Source organism: Cyanistes caeruleus, chromosome 4, assembly GCF_971803275.1.
Source record: "Cyanistes caeruleus chromosome 4, bCyaCae1.hap1.1, whole genome shotgun sequence".
NCBI classification, from domain to species: domain Eukaryota; kingdom Metazoa; phylum Chordata; class Aves; order Passeriformes; family Paridae; genus Cyanistes; species Cyanistes caeruleus.
The window spans coordinates 42,846,806-42,872,895 of NC_141704.1; the positions used below are offsets into that span (position 1 = coordinate 42,846,806).

A 26,090-nucleotide genomic window follows, 5' to 3' on the forward strand; every position below is an offset into this window, starting at 1 on the left:
AAACACAAGTATACCTCAAATTTTAAAAACACACAGGCAGAATGAGTTCTTCCTAAGTACATAAGGGAACTTGGCTCTTAGATATTTTTAGGAGAAAAACCTCCTTAATTTCAGAGATCTTTTAGCCTTTGCTACACAAGGACAGCATTCCCTTTACAAGGAACATAACCTAAAGTAAGTAGTACATTCTTGATTATCAGTGGTGAGGAAGGGTCTGCAGAATCAAGGTAAAAAATACTGATAACTGCATCCAGTCATGCTAATGAAGAGGGTCTTTACATTGCATTCCTCGTCTATCCTGTGCTGGAAAGACTATATTCAAAGTGAATGAAACTTCGTTCAACTATGAATTATCACCTTGAGTATTGTGCACATGAATTCAGAAATCCAGTTCAAGTCTAGGAACAACATGCTTGGAAGGTGACTTATTGGAATTAGTAAGTGTCTCAAAACTACACATTGCAGGGAGCACGTGAGAAACAAGGCTCGTGAGCAAAGAACCTCATTCCTTATGGGGTCTGTTTTGGCTGATTTGCTCATTGCTGCTTCTCTGTTTGAGATGGTTGGGTAAGCAGGGATGACATTGTGCAGCACAGCCTCTGAAACCCTTGACTCCACAGATGAGCTGGATTGTACAGAACCAATTTAATGGTCTCAGAGGAGCAAATTTAACTTTCACAAATAGAAAGTTGACTTTACTTAATGAACTGAGGTAGCTGTAGATATATAGCAATATATATATCATTGGTAATGAAGGGATGAGACACTGTGGGTTATGAGTCATTCTAGGTTAGCTATCATGTTCAAATTTAAATAAATTAAGGGAACTTAGACTAAATAAAAACTTATTATGTGTTAGGTGTATTTTGGGTTATGTGTTCTACTCAGATATCATGAAAACATCTTCAAAGAAAATCCAGAAAAGGAAATATAATGACTTCTAGCCACTGTAATAAGAGTTTAGATGTCATTAAGACTTTAAAAATTCTGTATTATTACAAAGATCTTTTGAAGATTGATGGGATTTATACTCTGAGCTTTGATCTTTTAGCCAGCACTTTAAATATCAATAAAACTAGGGTAGATAGCTCTGCAGCTTTTATACTTTTTGACATTGTGTTGGATAAGTATGAGAAATAGTAAGAACTAAACTTAAAATCGAATCTGATTATTCAACAGTTGTGTACCTCTGACACATTTTCTTTTGTGAATGCATTACTGTTTTGGTATTATGCAGCTTATTTTACATCCCATTTTGAAAACTATTGCATGGAATTAGATTGAAGCTACATGTAATATTTTGACTTGAATTATTGAAAAATTTGGCTTACATTGTCAAAAGAAAATTCTATTCTTATATTATTTTAAATGAAATAGGTTAAAATAAGTATTCAGCACATTAAAATTTTTTGGAATGACACAGATAGACATCTTATGTATCTAACTGATTCCTGTCCCAGTGGTAATGACAATTATCAGGTTAGAAAAGTCAACCATCTGCAATCATATTAACAGAAGATTCGTTCCATTATAAAACATGTTTTGAAATCAGTCAAAATTACTTTTCCAACACGCTGTTTATGTTTGCGTTGAACCTTTTTTATTTTGATGCAATAAATCATATTTTTGCTATGAAGCATTCTGAGATAAGTCCAGTAAACAGTTTAAAATAATTTGTTATAAGCCCAGACCACATTATTTTAAAGTAAAAATCCTATATAAAAATATCTGGTTTTGTTACAGTGTCTCTGGAAAGATTGGATCAAAGATGTTGCAGATATCACCCAGATACTTGATAATATAATACTTTCACAAATTGTCAGCATTATGGTGATTTTTATTTAAAAATAATGAAAGTAAAAAAGACTGCATGCACCCAACTGTGCTAAAATTTTTTTTATGGCATGTGAGTCATACGTTCTGCATGGTGACAGAAAAGTTATGTAAGTTAGATTTGTTTCAGACTCTTCAGAAATAAGATATCAATCCGCCTATAAAAATGCATTGAAGCTTTTCAGGGACGAGTAGAACAATGTGGGTTGGAGCTCCTCAGAGACATCTGGCTCAACCTCCTGCTCAAAGCAGAGCCAACTGTTTCAGGTTGCTTAAGGTCCTGTCCAATAACTTCTGAATAATTTCTAGGCAGAAAACCTCTTCTGGTGTTTCACCACCCTCACTGTAGTTTTTTCTCGTAATACCTATCTGGAGTTTCTGTTGTTGAGTTGCACTGGTTCCCTCTTGTCCTGCAAGGTCTCCCATTCCTGCATCTGCAAGAATCTAGCTGTGTTTCCTCCACATCTTCTGGTTAGCTGGTTGTAGACAGCAATTAGATCTCCCAGGAACATTTCCTCCTTCACTTTGACCAGACCCAGCTCTCTCAGCCTGTCTCATCTACTGTGCGCTCCAGCCCGCGGCCAACTTGGTGGGCCTTCGTAGAAATCTGCCAATGTCTTTCTTCTGCCAGGAAGCTCAAAACCAAATGCAGCCTCAAAAGTCTGGAGATAAATAATAATTTCCTCCAACCCACGTGCCAAACTGTGTGCTGGCCTTTTTCACCTCTAGGTCTTTTTTGCAAAACTGCTTTCTCTTCTTGTCTCATCCCCTAGGGTTGTGCATTTTGTGGCAATGGGATGCCACACAGACATTGTGTCGCTGATCACAAACCTCTGAACCTTGCAGTCCAGTCCATTTTTGATGCACCACGGAATCTTTCACCAATTTACATCTCACCAGTTTCTCTAGGTATAAATGGAAGATCTTGCAGAAAATCTCAGTAAAGACAAAGAGCAGTCATTGTTCTCACCTCACCCATGGGACCAGTCCTCTCATCATGCAAGGCAGTAAGATTGGCCAGGTATCATTTGATTTTGACAAGACCATACTGGCTCTCCCGAATCACCATCTTAGCCTTTATGTGCCTGAAAATGCTTCCTGGAAGATTTGCTCTATAACCTTCCCTACACTGTCCAGCTTGTACTTTCCTGGATCTTCCTAGAATAACTCCTGTATTTCATGAAGGAGGACAAAACTTTTGTGAGTTTTCCACTCATCAGGAATCTCCCTGACTTCTGGTACTTTCAAAGTAGAAGAAGGTCATCTTATGACAAATTAATCAAGTCTCTTGGCATCCATGGATGGAGTCAATGGAGTTTGACCTATGTATGTCTTGTCTTCCTGCCACACAGACTGTTGCTGTGCTCAGGGGAGGCCTGCAGGCAGAATCTCACAGTAAAACTGAGTCAAAAAAACACGATTTATGATACACTGATGTCACAGCAAAATAAACAGTGCCCCAGCAGAAAATGCACACAAAGCTAAAGTACGTTAATGGATAAAGACTGTCAGAAGTGCACTGGAAATGTATCATGATCCTTTGCAAATGAGTAATGCAAATTTTTATTTAATTTTTTCTTCAAAAAAAAATGTTGACTGAAACTATTAATGTGGATGTTACATTCTTGGAAAAGCATAACATAATATTTTCATGAGAAGTTTTGCCCTTTAAACTTACAAAAATATGAAGAAAATCTTAAAATTCTTCCTGAATGCAAATTTTCTTTCATGTTTTCACTTCCTACACTAAAACAACTTGATGTGTTGTAACAAGCTCTGCCACAAAACCTGACTGATCATGAAAGGATTGCTACATGCACAGTACAAGAACGACAAAACCATCCTCATTGCTATAAGAAAATGCAATGAAACCTCTTAACAGATTGGAAAGTGAAAAATAAAATGTATCAATTTCTAGGCGGGTCTGCTTAAGTATAAAAAGAATCAGGAGTGAATGATACCTTATTTCAGTCTGTTGACTTTCTATTGCATGTAGTCTGGGCTTTGCCTTTGCCTTTTGTCCAAAAGATAGATCACCACAGAGAGATCACAGCTGTGATCGTATTATTCTGAGAAAATATGGCTGTCATTGTAGTTTTTTCAGTCTGACAGCTCCTTCAGCATCCCTCTCGTTATCCACATGACACAATCCTGGAGAATGAAAGCTCGTCATGAGCTTCCCATGTGAGAGAGCCTGTTTGGCTGAGCCCAGTAGGTACATTCTAGTAAGTAGGAAATGCTAAGAGTATGCTTTTAGTCTTACCCCATTATCTGTACGAGACCTTAGTAGAGCCAAACAAAAGTCTTCACAAACTGTTTTAATGTATTTTACTAGAATTTTTGCTTTAGGGCCCGGGGATAATGACAGAGTTCATTTAGTTTAGAAATGTTTACCATTATATGTGTCCCTCAGAAAAATCTCATTGTGCCTCCTTGGGTAAGTGGTGCCACAGCAAATGAAATTGATGGCACATTAACTGCATTTATGATGATTACTATTATTAAGAAATTTAATTTGAGAAAAGTTATCCATTTGCAAAAAATTTTGTGTATCTAACTATGCTAACATTTTTAGAAATACAAAACCAAAGCAAATGGGCAGTTCTGCTAGCAATTTTAAATTTTCATCATGTGAGAAGTTAAATACAGTGACTGTTTTACGTAAGTGTAAATTTAGGTTATATGTCACAAACAACAAGCATTGTTTAAAGAATGTGAAGTTTGAAACACCAGAATTAGGAGTGATTTGGGCTAGGACGAGTGTGAAATTCCAACTTAACATTTCTTATAGAATTTGCCATTGTATAAGTCAGTTGAAATTCATAGCAGTGTTCATAGGGTGGAAACCTCCCTTCAGTTATTTATCCTGTTCTTCTTAATGCTTCAGGTCTCAAGCACTTCTCTTATTGCTGCTAAGTAGTTCATACTTTTGTTGTGTGTTTTTTTTCATGCAATGAGAAGCTGTGGAACTAATGTAAGGCAACACTGCAAAATATTTCGTGATATTATATATGAATATACATGGAATTGTTTCTAAAAGAGTGAGTAAAGACAATATTTCCTAGAAATCATTGAAGCTGAATAAAAAATAGAAGCTCATGTTAACTTCATGGTTAGAATAGACATTGAGTAGGTCAGGAAAATATATAGTCCTTATATACAATTCAGAAAAAACAAAAGGTAGAAAAATTATTATGTTACTTGTGCCATTCTATTGTTCTACTAGCCTTCTAATATAGATCTGAACATGACTCTTGTCCTGCAGACATTTTTCCTCTTTTGCTTTAAACTTTGGGTTCAACTTTTAAAATGTACATTTGGAAAGAAGAAAGAAGCAACTTCTCCAAACCCAGTTTTTTGGTCAGTGTTGTAAGAAAAGCACCCAGTTGATCTTCACAGTGGAAAGCAGCTACCAGATGTTACTGTCTTAGCTAAGAATCAAAAACCCAGTGGTTCTCTTGAGATTAATTAATGGTAGAAAAGCATAGCTGATATTCTTACAAACAAAATTAGCCTATTCATATCAGCATTGTCACTGTCTTTTTATTCATTAGCAGGTAACTAGGAGAACTTTTATACAATACACTGTTTATCAAAAAAAAGTGATTCAATTCTAGTGTGCAAGTGTTTTCTTAAAAGCTTTTTATGGGCTGCAGATCTGAAGAGAATGAAGAAAGAATTTGACAGCAAGCAAAAAAGTGGGAAGCAGTTGCTAGGAGACAGAGAAAGATGGGTGATATTTTGCACTGACAGCAGTGCTAACATGACATTGACTGTGTTACATTTAAAGATAATGTGGTTGCATTTAAAAGCCAGAAGAATACTCAGTCATCTGGGCATATGTTGGATACACCCTCTAACATGGAGAGAGCAACTCTTTTCTGCTGTGTCTGTGACACTACAGTCATAAAGTCACAACATGGAAATAATTAAAAATCACTAGTTTGAACCCCCTGCTGTGTTAGGGACACCATTCATGGCCCAGGTCACTCTAGACCCCATCCAAACTGGCCTTGAACACTTCCAGGGGTGGGGCATCCACAGCTTCTCTGGGCAACCTGTTCCAGTGGCTCACCACTTCCACAGTAAGAAAATGTCTTCCTAATGTCTAATTTAAAACTGTAAAAAATCTCCAGCTCTCTTGTAAGCCCCCCTTAGAAACTTGAAGGTACTATAAGTTCACCCTAGAGCCTTCTATTCTCCAGATATTTGTCCTTTAAAAATGTGTATGATAGCACTTCTGTTAGATCAGTTGACATCTGATTAGTCTTTGTGAAACGTCTTTTAGTAAAACTCTATCATGTGCCCAAGAAAATAAAAATATGTTGAAGAATTATATGAAATTTAAGCAAAGTAACTTCTGAAATGATACACATGATCTCAGTAAGATAATTCTTATTAACTACAGTTACTCACTTACTGTCACTTCCAGAAAATAGAAAACAGTGTAATATGCCAATCACTAATTGGCATTCATCACATAAAAAAAAAAAAACCTCAAACAAAAATTGTCAGATAAAAATAGTTTGCATTTGTTCCAGTTCCTTTTTCTATAACAAGATAGTGACCTGGAGAAACAACCTTTCCTGCATCTCTCAGAAATCAGGATGGTTCTGTTTGAGATTTTTTTGCTGTGAACAGAAATTTGAAGAGAGATTCCTATAAAAAATCCTTTGTAATACACTTGTGTATGACTGAGAAAGAAATGTAAGATGAGAACTAAAGTTACAGCTTTAACCAGAGGAGATTTCTCCTTCAGATTAGAGTGCTGATTTAACTTATTTTTTTACTAATAGAATCAAAGATTTTCCTCAACTTCAACAGCTTTATTTATGTTTGAAAATGAAGAATTAGTTGCAGCCTTTCCAATGTCTCTATGGCAAATGGGAATCTCAATTCGTTGTTCACTGGTCAGATGAAAGGAAAAAAGATACTTTCTGTGCCAAGGCAGAATTTATTTCAATTCCTTTAGCAACTGTTAGATTCAGAGAACAAATAAGAGCCATCAGACTGCAATTTTGGTTAGGTCATTATAAAAAAAGGCAGTGTATTAGCTATGTATGTGGGAGGAAGGTGAGGTAAGGCAGGACAGAGGAAACAGCTTTCAACTGTTACTCTGTCTTACACTGGAAATGTTCAATGTTGTCACTGACAAGAATGAAAAGAAATGTATTTGAATATAATAGCTCAATACTCAGAACAGAAGCATTAATTCTCTACCTAGTTTTGCTGAAGTGCCATGTAAAAAATTGTGTCTCCAGAGCTCTCTGTTGTTTAGAGGGAGTATTGTTAACAAGCTCTAAAATGGCTGTATAAAACCCACTAGGATTCAGTTCTACAGTGCTACAGTGTGTAAAGTTTAAGGGTAATTCTGATTCCAGCTCCTTGTAGAGCTGTGACATCCTCAGTAATGTGGCCTGGCTGGTTTGCAAATTCTAGTACCATTCAAAGTGAATGTCAGTATAAGAAATACTAGAATGCATTTTTTAAAATACATTCTCCTTTATACAACACTCTTAAGACTTAAATACATGAAGGTTTCAGAAAAAAATTCAAGTAAAGTTGCCAACTCATTGTATTTCATTTTGGCTTTTAACAACTGCCTGCTTGTAAATTTTCTCTTAATCATCCTGTCCCAAGGCAGCACTAACAGCCAAAGGCATTGAAGCCAGAAACAAGATTGTAATTTTTCACATCTAATCTGAGATTTTTGTTAAAAAGTTGTTGTACACCAGCTCCCATGGTGGTTAGAGAAGTTGAAATCAGGCTTCTTGGAGACAGGTCTACACCCCTCACTACTTTTAAATAAACTATGTAAAGAGGAACAAAAGCCTCAAAGTACTGCATAAAAACTCTATTTGCATTTGTTAAAAAGGGTGAATAGTTTTAAGTGTTTGCTTCCTGAATATGTATTTCATCTTTAGATTTAGTCAGTTTTAAAGTCAACTGAACATGCTGTGTTATAGTTTTGCTAACTAATTTTCATCTACTGAAGTCTAATCCATTCTTGGGATATAGTGAATCTGTAAGCAAAACCTCATTTCAGTCAGTACCAAATAAAAATGAACTGTGTAAAAAAAGTAATATTTATTAGACTAAGAGCTATCACTGGAAAAAATATGAAAGCGTTAGTATATATACAACTGTTTTAGGGATCTCCTGTATTTGTCACGGATCTGAAAACAATGAAAACGTGTCATGCTTCTTTGTTTTGAAAGTTTGAAAGACTGGTTTTGTTTTGCATAATTTTCCAGCTGCATCTCTTGGTCTAATTGAGTATGCTACCTTACCCTACAAACATTGCTAATAGCCTTAAACATCCATGGGTCAGCAGCTGGAACAGCATTGCTGCAGCATAGCTGGAACATGGAAAGAAATATACTTGGAGAAATATATATAAAATATATATGAAGAATATATGAAAGAAATATACTGGACTGATTAGCCAGGCTATAAACTCATTTATTGTGAGGTGCCTAATGAAGTTCTGTAAATTAGGGAAGTCACAGGGGTCCCTTAGCAGTCAGGAGAGAGTCACACACAGCACTGGAGGTCACTTCAGGACTGATTTGCCTTTGGTTTTACTGCAGCTACATTGCTGGCTTAGGTTACATGAGCTACACGAGCTAACAATGAGCCAGGGCACTCAAACCAGTTCTCAATGTGTCTTCAGATACATTTAGTATTAAATATTAATAATCAATATTTATCAATAATTAAAATATTAATAATTATAATTGAGATCATAATCTTCTGAACAGATTCGGTTATTTATGAAACTGGTGCAAACACAGAAGATTTTTCTGCTTATGAGAGTATATACATTGTTTATGACTTTTTGCAAAACTGAAACAAAGGCATGATGATATAAAAGATTTCTAGTATATGGGCCTGAAGGCAATGCTACAAGTTATTTTTCTATGAATTTATTGCACTCAGTTACTATAAACAGATTAGTTATCTTTCATGGAGTGAATTTAAAACATCTGCAAATGTTTTGTTCTTTATCCTTTGTAAAAGATGTTTGTGAAAGTTTTATACCTAATGTGGTCTTAAAATATTTTCATTTGCTGTGTATTCCATAAAATTTCAGGCAGACTGTGGAACAGCCATGTGGCTGTTCCATAAAATTTCAGGCAGACTGTGGAACAGCCATGTGGCATTTAAAGTTTGACACCTATTTTAATGGGTTAAGTTTTCCTATAGTTAGGTTTAAATGTTTACTACACAGTATGTCTCTTGCAAGGGTGCAGCACACATGCCTGCAAGTGGAGTGGCAGGGCATACAGTAGAGCATATGGCAGATTATATAATCTTTAAAGACTAATAGAAATTACGTTACTGCACATATTTTGATTTTTCTTCTAGGTAAGGGAACGACTGAGGGTTTCTTTAGAAAGAGTCTCTGCACTGGAAGAAGAACTAGCTGCTGCTAACCAGGAGGTAACATAAAACACTTTCTCCCCTTTTGAGATTAAATTTCTCTAATACTCTGTCCCATGTGTTCCCTGTCACTTTCTTCAAAGCTGTTAGAAAAAACCTCAATGAAGAAAACAAACAAAACTAAAGGAAAAATTACATTCTGAGTAAGCTTCTCAGTAAGGCTTGTTTAAGGTGGTGCTAAGATTAACACAACCTTCTGTTTACCAATTTATTCCCTCCTTCTCTTCCCTTGTGAGCAAGCCAAAATCCAAGAGCTAGTGACAGATTCCCAGATTTCTTATTAAACTTGAAAAATGAGTGAACCAACAAATGTCAGATGTCAGACACTGTAACAGTTCAATAACCTGAATTTCCATTTTACTATAAAATTAAGTAAAACGTGCACACATGTATATATACTCATTATATAAATGTTCATTAATGAAGGAAGGATTATGGTGAAATGTAGGTTTGTGTCTTCCCTTTTAACTGTATCATGGTGTACTGTGGTGCCATGTAACTATTGTGAACTTGGACAAGAGGTATTTTTTCCTGTTTACAGACTGTTCTCTTGTTTGAAAGGGTGAACAGCAAAACATATTTGTATTGAACAGCTTTACACTACACACATAGGAAAAGAAAGTTTGCATCTTAGGTGATTTTGAGACCAGATAATATAAAAAATGGAGTCTGCTGGTGACTACCATTCCCCTCATGTTCTGAACCCACCTGATGTGCTTTTAGTTGGATTAAAAGTATTTTGGATTATGACCATTTTCTGGTGTCATTTTATTCAGGGTTAAGACAGAAACTGAAAGAAAACACAGAGAACCTCAAATGCTACCAAACAATTTTTGAAAAGTGGAATACCCATAATTCAGAATAATGTGTGATAATGTAAAGTAGAGATTCCTAATGTTTTTTTAACTAATTTAAACTGGAAAACGTACTTTCTTAAAGTTACTTCTTAAAAGCAGGACCTTCAATTAAGATATTAGTACTTTTTTTTTAAGTATGATAAATTACAAATCTATTAAAGGCTATTTTGATTCATGCCTTTGCTCTCTGAAGTAACTGCACTTTATCTGTTAAAAAATAAGACTCTTCTTTCAGAAGGTTTCAGAAAAGTTGTGTTCAAATAATACAGTTACACTATGTTGTGTATTCTGTTATTTGCACTAGCATTTCTTAAATAGCAAGCAGTCCTTTTGGTCATTCAAGCCAACTGAGATGCATTGCACTCCTCCAATCCCTCCTGCTCATCATCCAATTAAATCCAAGTTCACTTCACTGGAAATAGGACCAGGTCTTTAGAGAATTGCCTTGCTATTTAGAATTTTAAAAATTTAGTTAAACTTTTTTGACAGGAAAGAATAAAAGCATGCACAATGAAATTAAATTGAAATAGGACTTCCGTAGATTTTTCTTGCCCCAAATCCTTAGAAATGTTGAACAATGTTGAAAGTCAATTAAATAATAATGAAAAAAGAGTGAAATGGGAAGAGAAGTGGAAGAGAACAAGTGAATTATTTTTAAACAGTTATGCATTTGAACAAGAGTTCAGATAATTTTCACACAATTAGTTACTTAAGACAAAATTAATTAGAACGCTGTAGTATTTAAGTCTAGTTGTATGATAAATTCCACTGTGAATACCCAGGCAATAAAACACTAAACACTAAAAATTTATTGTACTATATATAAAAACAAATGGGCTAAGTTTCTAGGGGAATTGAATATATGGTTTTCAGTAATTTCTGTAGTCCTGTCTTGATGTCTGTTCTCCTGGGAGAATTAGTATTTTCATTCATATCCATTTTCTCATACTTGTTCTAAGAGTGCACTATATTCAGGCTATGTCTAAACATAAAATGATGACAGTAAGCTGGTTCCCTGATTTAACAAATTATGTTTAGGTATATGACAAGTATCAGATAAAAAGTAGCAGAAGTGTATATGCCTGAAAGCTTGTGGCTGTGGCTCTAACACAGCAGAAGTGAGAAATTTCAGACACTTGTATTTACTGGAATTATTCTTATATTTAAAAAAAACAAAACAAAACAAAACAGGGAGAGAACAACTGTTCTCCATCATTTTCCATCATTAGGTGGTACCTAAGCTCTCATTTAACAGTCTTTTTGGCATATTACCTGCTATAATTTCTTATGTTCCCTGCCTCTCTGTCACCACTATCCACCCAGCAGCAGCCAGGGAGATAGGGGGAGATAGTTTAGATTGTCAAAGAACCTAAAAACGAGCTCTTTCCCTTTGCTGAGATGGCAGCTGCAGCTTTATTTCTTGGGATCCTATGGAGTGAGGTAGCAGGAGGGAAAGAGGAAGAGGTATCAATAAGCACTCCTTTTTGAAGACAGGGGGAAAGGGGTGGAGGGAATTCACACAACCAGTAAGGAGAACTGGGGATAACAAGATAAGGGAAAGAAATCTGCAATTCTGCATTTTCGGAGGTGCATTCTTTGGGTCATACCATTTTTCCTAACTGCATTGCAACAATTACCTACACAACAAAGGGAGTGAAATAATCTGTGACTGGCAAAGCTGATTTCAGCTCTAGCTGCTAACAGTCTTGCAAAGCACTTAATACTGGATAGGAAACAGTAATAAACCTTGAACTCTAAACTCCAGAGCAATAGGGTGGACATTTGGACCAGCTGGTGAAGCTCAGCTTGTGTAACTAATATTTACATGTAGTTACACAAGGGTGATAGAGGAGGGTTTTCAACTTATGAGCTTATATTTTATTAAAGCTTGTATTTTATTAAAGAGAGGATTAAAAATTCTTTAAATATATGTTTTCCTAGGGGGAAAGGTTATTTGACTATATATTTTATTTTGTTGCAGCTGATGAGTGGCTGTGGAAGGGGCCATTGTACGTAGCAGCAAACTAAATTGCTTTTAGTGAGTTTTTGTGCAGACAGTTTTGGGCAAGATGACTGCAGTAATAAAATTCCATGTTCATCCTCATTTTTTTTTTTCATTTCTGTTTACACTCAAAGCCATTACTAGTTCATGACTAGGAGATGTCTGTTGTAGACAAGATGAATAGAAGATACTGTTAGCAATTTTTTTGAGAAATTTACCTCCTGTTTTTAATTAAAATTACTGTAAAACATTTGCTTACCCCTTAGGTGCTTTTAAAATTATGCTGGTTCTCATCTTCTTCCGTGTAACCTATGGTCTCTCCAAATACTTTTATTGCTGAGGGTTATAATTTGCAGTTAGCAATTAGACAAACTGCAAGTGGAACATCAGTAAAAAAGCTCAGTGGTATAATAGTGTTCTGTGAATATTTTTCAAGGGAAATGTGATGTTTTTCGGTGAGTGTATGAATACTTGCAAAGTTGAACAGTGATCTGCTAACTAGCTTCCTTTTTACACACTAATTTGAGAAAAATGAGTCTCATTGGCAAGAGAAGTGAATTTATCTTCATAGTTTTGTCATTCATGATCTTAATGGGAATTAACTTTCATGTTGAAAACACCGACAAAATAACTACTTTTGTTCTGCAGCTTTAGAAATACTCTTATTACCATTACAAATGTGAATCTTTGTTAAAAGTGTGCTAAACTATACACATGCAAACAGCCCACCAAGGTTAGTTATTAGTGCCATATATTCCCAGGACCCCAAGTGCTAGCATCTTCCACAGCTGAGGAGTATATAGATTATAGACCGTGACCCATAGTGACACTTTTACATCCATTTCTGCAGCAATGTGCAGTGTTAAGTGAAAACTGTTGCAATTTCAAGTAACAGATCTCCCTCTTTCCCAGAGCCTTCAACAAATAGTTTTAAAAAACACAAACCAAACAACTGTTAAAGCTTTTTTCCAAGGCTTGTTTTGTAAAATCAAGCTTTATACATAGTTAATACAATACAGGAATTATTATTTTCTTAATGGCTGTGCTTAATGTGCACATAATTATTTTTCCTGATCACTTTAAACAATTATCCATCTCTTGCAACATCTTTCTGTGTTAATAAGAATCATATGCTAAGTGGCATTCCAAAACCCTATTTTGTTTCCACTTAATATGCTGGCTTTTCCATCTTTCCTCATTAGTAGAAACTGTGGCATGAAAAATATAGCTTTACTTACATTTATTGCCTCAAAGATACTCTTTATGAACCCAGAAAACATTGGGACTGCATAATATTAAATTACAGAAACTACTGATTTGACTGTATATATCACTGTACTACCATATGCTTTTCCTCAGCATTTGTTCCAGTTGCCAGTGCTATTTCCAAATGCTAAATAACATTCTATTGCCTCTGTCAACTGACACATAAATTATATTTTGAAACACTCAGGCTTCATTTTAAAGCTTCATTGTTACAATTGCTTCTGCAAAAGTTTTCTTGACTTTGAGGCTAAATCTAGCTCCTGGGGCACTCAGAGATCTTTCAGAAGTTTTGGATCATAGCCCACTGCTTCATATAACTGCATACATTCTCCTGTTTAGGCAGTGGGTTTCTTCGTGATAATGGGTTATTTCATTTATTAGGGTACCCTAATGCTAATTTTATAGCATTTATGAAAGCATTCATTAATTATTTACATCACTGGAAAGACAGGATGGTTTGAAATTTCTAATTCTTTATGTTCCATACAGAGACAGCAGAAAATGTAACCACTTATTCGGCAAAGAACTTCAAAATACCTGCCAAAATTCTGCTGTTCAGAGCAAATCAAGAACACAGTAAAAATTGCAGTAAAATTGCTACAGTTTTGGCTCTGACCATGAGAGATGCTGCAGACATGACTATGGTGTCATTGCTGCTAATGAAATATTCTGTAGTAGTTAATGTATTTATATATGTATTTCAAAGTGAATTCTTAGCTAAATGTGGCATGTCCTTTTTAACCATGGTTGCATATGAAAACATATTTCTATGCCTAGCTTTTTCATTTCCAGTTAGGCTAAGGCATTTTTTTACAGGGATTTCCTGGTGGCCTTAGACTTCCTGTGTAAATACAATTCAAAGTGATTTCTGGAGTAAAACTGTTGTAAAAGCAACAGTTTCCTGGGAAAAATAGATGTGCATTTCTTGAACTTATAGTTTGTACAAAATTTCATGAGTCCAAATTTCAGAAATTATGGATATCAAAACTTTGAATGAAATTGGGTGGAATTGAGGGACTTTTCTGAAGGCCAGGCAGATGATTTATATCTGTTTCTGGTGACTTGAGGCATACATATTTTTGCAAAGAATCTGAAACACAGTTCCTCTATAGTATCTCATTTCACCATATTTTCTCAGAATGGTGTGACTTCAAATAACTGCTTTCTGAACTCTCTCCTACATATTAATTTTTTTTTAAATTTCTTTAGAAGCTATAGGTTTGCAGAGGTCTGACTCTGAAGAGATACTCTTTGTGGTTTGAACTTTAATTTAAATGCCTATATAAATGTAGCAAAATATATATTTTCTGCTAAGTTGCACATAATTAAAAATATCTTGATTTGAAATGTAATTTTAAATGCTATATATAATTGCTTTTTAATCTAACTTTAACCTTAACCATCTAATTAAACATTACCTCTGCAGATAGTTATTGTTGCCCTTAAGTTTTAAATGTGGCAATGATAAAAAATTAGGATTTTTTTTTTGGTGATTATTTCTTGTATTACATGCTTTACAGCATTAATTTATTTCTCTACACATTTGAATTAGTATGTGCAGCATGGCAGTTGAAGAGGTTGAAAATTAATACAGCAGCACTACAGCCTTCATTGCCCAATCTTTTTACAAAGTGGAAAAGAACTAAGCACAAGAAATAGTCATTTAAGTTGCCACAACTATTTCATTTTATGTCCTCAATTAATTCTAATCTTAGTTCTCAGAGGGAAAAAAAAAAAACACTAAAATCCTTTGTGAATATTGAGTGGAGCAGGATTGATTTTGCTTTGCCATCACTTTTTTTTCACTAATTTTGTGTTTCACTAAAATACAGAGCAGAATAGCTCTGGAATTCAATACATTTCCAGAGAGCAATTGAAGAACAATAATTTCTATTGACATATTTGAAGTGAACGTCACTACTGCGTTTGCAAGTGTGGTTTCTTAGTACAACTTCCATAAACTTCTACCACAGAGAAAAATCTTCAGCTCATGGCTACTAAAAGAACATATCTTTTCTACCATGACAGCAGATAATAATTTTGCAGATATTAGTATTTTTATACAAAAATCTTAGTGACTTAACCCTGTTTATGTGTTTACCACAGTGAAGTGTATGCAATGCAGAAATTGGATGTTAAATACATTCAGCAGTTTTGGTCTTCTTCGCTGAAATTTGCAGAGCGGAAATGTGTTGTTGCCCAAATGTCTTAGGGTGTTTTCAAAAGATATTCTGAAATGCTGTGTTCTCTTTCCCCTCCATTTAGTGTGTGGCCATTTGTAAAAAATTCTAAAGTACCAATGTCATGTTCTCATTTTGCATTGTGTTTTTTGTCTAATTCGAATGCCTCCTATGTGTTCTTTAGAAGACACCAATTTGTAAGAAAAGATCTGTGGTCTGTGCTCACGTGTCCATGGAGCACTTAAGGAAACATGTAGCTGAAATCACACAAAGACAGTGTGATTAATCACACATTGTGATGAATAATTTTAATAACATTATTGATATTTAAATTAAAATAATTATTTTAATAATTAAATAATTAATAAAATAAAATGTTTTATATTGAATGTTTTGCTAGCTTGTGTATATTTATTTCTATATATTTTTATATTCTTTTGAATATTATGTCATAAAGACAATTTATATTTCTGATTATATTTTCTAAATATTCTAAAACTCCAAGTTATTAATGCTTCAGAGTTTTACTGCTGTTAAGGAAGGATTCAGACCCTCGCACTGAGATGAAAAATTCTGGCTACAAAGGATCACCACTGCAGTTTGGGGTTATTTTTTTTTTTTCAGAACTTTGTGTCATGGCTAATTAGTTGTTCTTCATTTTATTTAGTTGCAAAATTCTTTATGGGATTTTTTTATATCAATATTTCTGAATAGGGTAAATCCCAGTGTCACAGATTTATCATTGAAGAGTAGAGTTTTGTTCACTTCAATTTCTTTTAAAAATACCCTGAGATTGATTGCAGCCTCTCAGTTTTTTGCTATGACACATCCCTGTGTGACAATAAGAGCCTTTTTACTCTTAAACTATGGTAAGCTGTTATTTGCATTAAAGGAAAATAAAAATTTAAGTTTAGTAAAATAATGCTTAGGGGAGCATGGCAAAGGATAGTAAAGCAATATCAAACTGTGACTTGCTACTTCCTCATTCTTTACACTTCTTCCAAAACCTGCTGTGCAGCTATGAAGCAATTGTTTAAATATACATTAAAAGAGCAGTGAGATTGATGCTTGAAATATTTTTTGCAAATCTCTTCAAATCTACTTCATTTTTATGTCTGACAGAAATATTTGATTTAATGAAACCTTGGTCCCCCAAGATTAAAAACTTGGGTGATTTAATGGCTTATTTTACTGAATAAATGATGACTGGAGATTAAAAAGTTGCAGTTTCCTTTAGACCTTGAAGCACAAACTTTCCATAAGATTAGCATCTTCATCAAAATGAACATAAACCTATTCCAGTATATTTTTTTGTATGTGTCTCTGTTTTAAAAGCATTTGTTTTATAGATTGCTCATTGTGAAAACAAATCAGGTGCCACTACTGTAATATAAAAATAAGAAGTCTATCTACAAATTCTATTAAGAATACTCACACTGTTCTTCTGTTTAAATGTTATATTCTCATTTTTTTAATACTTGTAGCCTAAGTCTTCAGACTTTAGCTTTTGGGGAGATTGTATTTTTCTATACACTAAAAGCTGTGGCCAAATCTTAACTGCAATTTAGATTGCTGCAGAAATATAAATATCTAGTAATTTATTTAGTAGCAGTATATTCAGTCTTGACTTCCATACTGAAGTTCTTTTATTGCACATTTTTACTACAATTATTACTGCATTACAGTCCTCCCAGCAGAGCTCCAGTAAAGGAGCAGGATGCCATTTTGTGGGGAAAATATAAATACTAAAGCATGATTCCTGCTCTGTAGCACTTAACAGTACAAATTTGTGTCATGGTGTTCCCCTGATTGTTGAGTGGACAGCATTCCTGTAAAGCCCAGGTAGCACAGTGACCTGTGCAGTAGATGTGGTGAACAAGTTATTCTTTTTACTACCACCAGAGCTCTGTTAAGTACCTGAGAGGGCTCAGGCTTATTTGATACTCTTTGAGTATTCTTGCTCCTAAAAGCATGGGATTAGTTCAGCTGGGATCACTGGTTAGTTGTTTCTACAGCAGAAAAGGCAGGATGTGATCCAGTAGTTAATGGGTTTATAAGTATCAATGGATAGACTTGGCTAAATTGCATAACTTGATTTTTGACAGCTGATGGCTGTAGTGGCATCTATTCAGGTGCACATTCTGTCACACAACGGCTGTTCTGGGACCCTGCACAAATCCTGGTAAGCTGTATGAGCCCTATCACACTCACTGGGTTGTAGCTAGCTCCATGCTTGGGAGTTAAATTCTGGGTACATGTCCCCCCATCCCAGCTCCATGTCTGGCTTCCTAATGAAAAGGAGGCTGGGACTGCAGACAGGAAGGAAGGACAGTGCTCTCCATGAGGTCCTGCACCTAAATGACTGTAGGACACAGTGTTCATCATCAAATAACACAGCCACTCTGCAATAAATCAGCATGTATGGACAGTTTTCTGCATCTCGCTAGTTTGAGTTATTTTGGGAGTCTGTAAAGTGTTTTATATTAATCAGTAAAGAGGGGTCACTGAGTTTGCCTGACATTTCTGCACAAAAGCAAACAAATATATCAGTATATGACAGAGCTCTGTGAAGCTGAAGAAGATGCTCAGAGATTGATAAATAGAGATCTCCTCTGCTTTATTCCAGGGAATTACAAAATAGGAAAGCTCTGAGTTTCCAGCAACAATTTTGTGGATTTCTGATTTACCATACGTTCCTCACCTGAAGCAGAAAAAAAGGGAGAAAGAGGAAATGGCACAGCAGCCAAAGAAATACAAGCTGAGAGAACACAGTGATCATATGAGCCAGATGTGTGGTTGAGCATATTTCACAATTGCTTGCCAACACACCTGAAAACTCCAGGAGATTAATGAAATTGGAAAGTTACTTGAATATGGTTAGTTTAGGTTTGCTCATAGTCAGCATGAATTTAGACACCAGGATAACTTTGGTTTGAATTTAATGGATTTAATGCAATCTGTTTCAATGGTTGCAAATCAATGGAATGCAACCCTCACGAGACCTGATTTCATAAAGTCTCTTTAACAAATGCCTTATTTTAAACACATGGAATTCCTAGAGGGAAGAGCACAGCACATGGGTGTGCTTAGCTGACATGCATTGTAGAGGTCACTATCATGTGTATAAAGTACATCTGTGAAAATTTTAATGTCTAATGTTTAATTTGCTCACAGTATTCACAGGGTGCCTTTCATGAGGCATCAGAAAGAATACATCATTTATCTTTAGTCTATTATTTTGGGAATCATAAACTTTGAAATGGATGGCATTTATCTGGCACTGGAGGTATGAATTCAGGTTTCAGAAAATAGCTGCTTAACTTTCTGTCTGTGTCAATTTTGGAGTTATTTGACATTTGTCAAATGAGACCTTCAAGCAGATGAAGCCAGTTTCATTGCAAGAACTAGACTTGCAGTATAGGACTTCAGGACAAAATTATTCTTTACCATTAACTATTTTTTCAGATCCATCTTGATGAAAACACAAAACACATACCTATTATCCTTTGTTTTTAATCTGTTGGAATAATCTACTGTTTTAACATTTCCTCAATGTGTTTCTTTGGAATGATTATTCATTTTTCTGTAACGTTTTTAAATATTAAATATTTTTTAAGATCATATACTAACTCTCAAACCAGATTTTAAATAGTATAACAAGATCATAGTATCTTTTATGCTTATTAATCTCCATAATAATTTTAATTGTATTGATAGGCCTTACATGCTGAATTTGTATAAAAATATTTAAATTAATGACATGGGTCAATTAATAAAATCAACTTTAAGCTTCATTAGGTTCATATTTATTAATCAATATTTCTTTTAACATATGAACCAGAAAATGGGTCATTTGTGTTTTCCTATTGGATTATCTCAAGCCTACAGAGCACCTGCAGCTCTAACAGTATTCAGCAAATTCTTAATTCTATTAACTAGCAAGAGTTGCAAATAACAAGCCATCAAATGCCTGTAATAGAAATAAATATAGAAATATTTTTACTTGGAATTCAAAAGTGTAAAAAAATATTTTGGGTTTGATTAGGAAACATCAACATTAGTAAATAATAAAGAATCTTCATTTATACTAATGGGGACCATCAGTGTATGGGTGAAATTATTGTAAGAGGAGCTGTAGAGGATTTGGCTTGGTTCAATCTGTAGAAAATGGATCTGCTTGCTTAACTTGGCACCTGGAGAGTGTGATTTGGACACCTTTAATCATGTAGATTAAATGATCTATGAAAAGAAGGGGGAAAAAGAAACCGTATGTATCATTCCACTACATTAGAAAAGGCTGTCATATTAGATTCCATTCTGCAATAAACCTAGGATAAAAACATTATTTTAGAAGTTCCACGTGCTTTGTTATTAAAAAAATAGATAAAATTTGTATCAGTGAAGCCCTTATACTTGATCTTCACTGGAGAAACCTGGGGAAAAAAAATTACTACCAGTAAGAAAAGTATTGAGGTCTTGACTAAAATTAAATGGGTTCATTTTATTTAATTTATTTATTTCATTTCATTTAATTCTTGAAATACAGACTGTTACTCTACTGAGATTCAATTTCAACAGAGTGGGAATGAAGCTTAAACTGGGATTACTTCAGTTTGTACATGCAGATCATGGCTTTGATATTGTTTAATTGTAGTTCTAGGATAAGGTTCATTTCCTTTCTGGATATTTTTAATATCCTATCTATCTGTTGTATATTTTCATGTTTTCTACAATCAGTAGCAGAGATAGTGATTTTAATACAGATACACTGTGTAGGAAAATGTGATAAAACTAAATATACATGCAGAATAGTGGTTTTCATAACAGACATGTCCAGTCAAAATAAATCTAAACAATCTCAAATCTCTAGGTGACATTATACACACAAAGAATACAAAATTTCATTTGGGGAAGACTGTTTTTACTCATAAGGACATATACTGGTGTAACTAAAAGAGGAAAACAGATCTGCAGTGCAAATAGCTAAACACTCTTTTTCAAACTGAGCAGTATTTTTCAAATTAAATTATATATGTTATACAGGGTTACTTTTCAATTAAATGCTTTTTGTACTAAGAACAACTACATAAAGCCCTAGAGGCACAAATATCTGTGTATATATTATCACAAATATTAAATATATACATGCACACTATGTATACATGTTTCAATAATTTGTATATTGTTGAAAACTATGTACATTATAATGTCTCTGCCAAATTCATCCTCAGCACTGGCAATCTGGAAATCAGACCCTATCAATGAACTCCAGAAATCTTGAACACTAGTTCTCTAACAAACTAGTGTTTGTTAGAGTAATAATGAAAGAACAGTAGTTTTGCTACTATTTTGTTGATCTTGGTAAGGAAAAGAAAGAAAAGAGAAATTAGTCAGCAGGTGTCAAATTCACGATATAATTCAACCATGTAATTGATACTTGTGACTATTTTCCTATTGTGCTAGAAAGACAGCTCTTTCCATTGTGTTCTATTTCATACAAATTTTGTGACAAATTAAAAGAAGTACATTTTTGTTTACTTTGATAAGGGTTTCTGAGAAAACGTACTGAAATGCACCTGGTAATCTGTGAAAAGTCTTGACACTCTTCACAATAGCACCTGCGTCATTGTTTTAAATTTCTCCTGTTCTGTTTTCGAAGTGCTACCACAGAAACAAACCATGCCTGCTCTAGAGTACGTGTAATAGCACAAAACAGGTATTTACCCAGTAACCATTCATAACAAACCAAGACTAATAAACCCTATTTCCTTATTACCAGCCTGAAATGTTAGTGTATTTAAAGTACAGAATTGCCTGCTGGCCCAGACGTGTTGGAGTCAGGGCTCAGCGATGGTGCAGGCGGGCGGTGGGAGGTCCTGCGGTGGGTCAGTCCCCGCTGCAGCCGCCTGAGTGCCACAGCTGGACGCTGGCCCTGGACCACAGCGCCCTTGGCCCCGGCACAGCTGGCCTCCGCAGGCGTGTCGATAAAACACTGATCGCTAGGGCCTTGCCAGGGGTTATCACAAGCACTCTCCATCAACGGTAAAGGACCATGGGGTTCGTATTTTCGTGTTTTCCATTTAAAATTAGCAATTTGCCGCAGATTCAGAGCATTTCCAGTCATTTTTGCATGTTTTGCATGTTGTCACTCATTACATCGCTTCAGCGACATGAAGGCAGAGTCTGACAGTGCTATCCACCATGCAAGCTGGATTGCAGACAGCACTACCAATGTCAAGACTGTAAGAATAAAATAACCAGAAGCTGTAGAAGCAGGAGGTTTTAGCTTTCTTTGACAGAATTTGAAGCATAGGAGATAAGGACTTAAACTGTAAAAGATGTGTAACTGAGGTCTCTGGCTTGGTGTGCTACCTATCCACAAACACAAGATTTGTTTTCATTTTTTTTCATTCTGTCTGACTTTCTACTACTGTCTGATCTCCAAGGCTGCCTCATGAGGATGATCTCACTGTAATTAGTATTTCTCCATAGCAATGAAGGGAGAATTCATTATGTAAATATGTTGAAAATATGTATTACTCATAACCCTCACAATTTTTTATTTTAATAAAGTAGTATTTTTCTTGATATGTCAGAACAGGTTTTAAGTACTCAATTGTGTAAAGTTCCTAGAAAGCTCCTCTCTAAATAGCAATAAAATACACTGAAATTCCAGGCATAAACCCATAAACCTGAAAATAAACCTAGCTGAGAGGTTGTCAGTCTTTAGTTTAAAAGTGGAATTTGTGCTAAAAAAATCCTACTTGAAAATTTAGCTGAAAATTTTTGGTTTACATCATTGCCAGGGGGAGAAGACAAGGTACTAAGTTTAAAAAAAAAAAAATAAATGATTTTTCTTTCCCCAAAGTGAGCTCAAAGTTCATTGTTAAGGCTGATTATTTCATTCTCTGCCTCCCAAACTTTTTTTTCAGTCTGAAAAGACTTTTTTCTTTTATTTTGTTCCCTTGAAATATGGCTAATGTTGAATGCAATGCTGTATGTTCCATAGATATATTAACTCCTAGCCATTGTGAAAATAGACCACAAATTCTATATCTGCCTTTTTAAACATACCTGGTTGTAAAGCTCAGAACCTGCATTGCTGAATGGAAAAAGTGTTTAAAAACTAAAGTCACCTTCATGGAGGTTCCTTTTTATCTACTGTTTCAAAAGACTTTGTATGTATGTATCTATGAGTTTTGTTCATGAAATCAGAATGTGCTATTTATGATACCCTGAGGAGCATCTTGTGTTCTCTCTCTCTCTCAAATGCTGTGTATCAGCCAATCATCAGTCCTGTGCAGGTCATTTGACCATGACACTGAACGCATACTGAGACTTGTTTCAATGTTGGAAGATGACATAAACGAATTCAGTGGTTTAAGTTAGGAAAAAATTATGAAAAACTGCTTTTCAAGAGCTTAAAATAATTTCATTGCTTTTAAAGGATCTCAGAAAAGGATCATAGAAAGGTTTGAGTCGGAAGGGACCTTAAAGATCATGTAGTTCCAACTCCCCTGCCACAGGCAGGAATGCCTTCTACTGCACCAGGTTGCTGAGAGCCTCATCCATCCTGGCCTTGGACACTTCCAGGGATAGAGAGTCCACAGTCTTTCGGGAAAACCTGTTCATAAACTGATGAAGCACTGGAACCTTATAAGAAGTAAAGAATTTCCTTCTCAGATCTAAGCTAAACCTGCCCTCCTTCAGTTTGAGGGCATCCTGCTTTGTCCTATCACTACATAGAGAAGTATGTTAAGTATTCCTAGTACAGTTAATTGCCGGAAGACTGAAACTGTAATGAGATAAAAAATGGCCACTCAAGTTTCAGCAGCAGAGGTACCTGGGAATTTAGGATTTTATGTATTTAGAAATGGACTCTGATTTCCCACCTCTCAAATAATTTTGAAGTAATTAATTTCTAATATATCCAAAGTAAACATGTAGAGTAGTGCTTTCCCTGCCTCATTTTATGCCTGATGAGAGACTTTATGCTGTGAATAAATCCACTCCATCTTCATATATGGCTTCTGTGTTCCAGTGTATTTTCATTTTTTCTAATAAACCCAGTTCATATTTTGCCATTATTTGCGTGCTGGTTTCTCCTTTCCTTTTTAGTTATCCTTCATAGTTTTGTGTTTTTTCATCTACGGCGTGAATCTTTTATTTCTTTTGTTTTTATATCTTAGTGTCCTACTATAGTTATCAATCAGACTGTTTCCCCTGTTAAATAGAAGGAATTTATGCTATGGCTCACTGATTTGTAATCTCATGTTACCTTTATTCCTTAAGAAATTCTCTTATTACATTGTCCTTTTCACCACCATGGCTGATGGGTACGGCTCTATCAGGTACTTCTTCAGATCAGTACTGGCTTATGTATTCATCTTCTGTATTTTAATATTTGAAATCAATATTCCCTTAACACCTGGATTCAGTCTATTAAGTGTATAGGCATGATATGCAGATTTGGCCATTTACAGAAATGGATACCAGGTCAAATTTTGAGTCTGAACTGCTGAATCCGAACTTCATTTAAAAACACATGATCCATGCATAGATAATGAACACAAATTCTGCTAATTTAGAAGGAATTTATGTGTGTAGTATAGTGGAGGTATTTGTCAAAATTTTAAATTAAGAAAGGTGGGTTTTAGGAATGTTGAAATTATTTATTAGTTAAGACAAAAAGGCAGAGGTTGCATAAGATTATGTTCAGAATTATTATGACAGAGTAGGGCTTTTGAAACTGTGTTATTTGTTTTGAAGTACCTTTGATATCTGGAAGATAGAATCAATGGAAATTCTTTAAGGTTTTCATGTGCCTTGTGAGTCATAAAACTAACATGCAAAAGTGGGAAGAATGTTGAAGGTCAATATGCCTGGGAGAAAAGAACAAGTTGAAGGAATATTTTTCAGATTAGGAAGTATTTTCATGGATTTAAGCTACAAAAGTTAGAAAGGTCCAACTAGAAAAGTAATACCCTACATTTTGTTCTTAAACTTACTTTATTTTTCTCAAACAAAAATCAGAAAGAACTTTTCAGTTCTGCTGAATGGCACAGAAAGCAGAGAGCCAAATTTAGACTTTCTCTAATATGGAGAGACTTGAAATTTTACTTTTGTTTAGAGTCTCATTGAAAGGTGTTACCATGGTCAAGATCAAGTGTGCTAAATAGTCTATAATGTCTGTGACTGTAGAACTGGAATATAATCATTTGAGATCCAGAAGAAGAAGCTGATAAGGACAAAAATGTGATGTATTTGATCATAAATTAGAAAGTGCAATTTGGACTTCAGTACTTAGGATGATTGTCCAGTTTGAGGTACAACAATCCTAAATAGAATAATGATATTTATCCACATTTATTTTCTATGAATCTGACTTGGGGCAGGGGAGGAAGAGGTAGTTTGATTTGTTTTCAGCAGTTATGATGCGATCCTCAAGAATATTACCTTTTACTTTCCAAAAGAAAGAATATAGCATAGAAACCATTAGGAATTTAACATTAGAGGTTAGATAGTATGTAGGTACTTGGAAAGCTGTCTGTGAAAAGCATCAGTAGAACAGACATTTCTCAAAAATAGTATTAAAAATTTTTATCTGCAGCAAGCAATCATTTTCTTACCTACATCTCTGTTATTATTGCTGTCTGCTATTGTAATGATCATTAGAATTTAAGAGGTTTTGGCATCTACCTAGGAAAAATTTAGTCATCTGTGTCTTCACACAAATCACCAACCCTTCTTCCATGTTTTGGCAACCTGTTTAAAAAGTTACAGAAATGGTGCAGTGATTAAATGAGCACATTTGCAAAACATTTGCACATTATTGAAAGTTAAATAAAAAAAAAAAAGTAAGTAATTAGAAGGAGCTTTATAGCAATTAAAAACTTTTGCTTCAACAAAGCAAAAAGCAAACATTTATCTTTATTTCTAAGACACTGAAGAATTTCCATGCCTCCTTAGGAGCACTAATTCTGCCTTAATGTATTCATTAAATCAAGAATAGAACAAGTATGAAAACAATTATCTGTGTGGTTTTTCACAGTTTAGATCTGTTATCTTATGACTACCCAAGAGCTGAAACTTCTGCAATGTGCCAGACTTCAAAGTCTTTGTTGTTCCTGTAAATATTTGCTCTGCATTCATTACAGTAATAAAATCATTGAAACCATAATGTGTAACAATGGTGGATTTTTGGCAAAGTGATTGTTCCAAAACATTAAAAAAAATCAAGAAAATCCCTCCAAATAATGATACACAATATTGCATTATTTTATTTTACTGTTGTCTAAAAGGGGAAATTGATTTTTTTCTTATTTACTTACCTGGAGAGTGGTGATACCTAAAGACCTGTAGAGGCTAAGAAAAATATGTGATAAAATGACAACTTTTTCACAGGTGTTTAGAGTATTCTTATTCAGCTAAAGGTGTGTTAAGGATGTGTGTAGATAGAGGTGATATTTCAAATGAATGCATAGTGATATCTGTTTTTTAATGGATCAA

The 26,090-nt window shown here is 34.8% G+C and overlaps 1 protein-coding gene across 7 annotated transcripts in view; it reads left to right on the top strand.

Moving 5' to 3' along the window:
- PPFIA2 (PPFI scaffold protein A2) overlaps positions 1-26,090 on the top strand; it is a 289,459-nt gene that overhangs the window by 186,273 nt on the left and 77,096 nt on the right. For all 7 annotated transcript variants that reach the window (XM_023932782.2, XM_023932720.2, XM_023932737.2 and 4 more), the window contains one exon: positions 9,202-9,276. In XM_023932782.2, the coding sequence (XP_023788550.1) occupies positions 9,202-9,276 (75 nt within the window). The remainder of the gene's footprint in view (positions 1-9,201; positions 9,277-26,090) is intronic.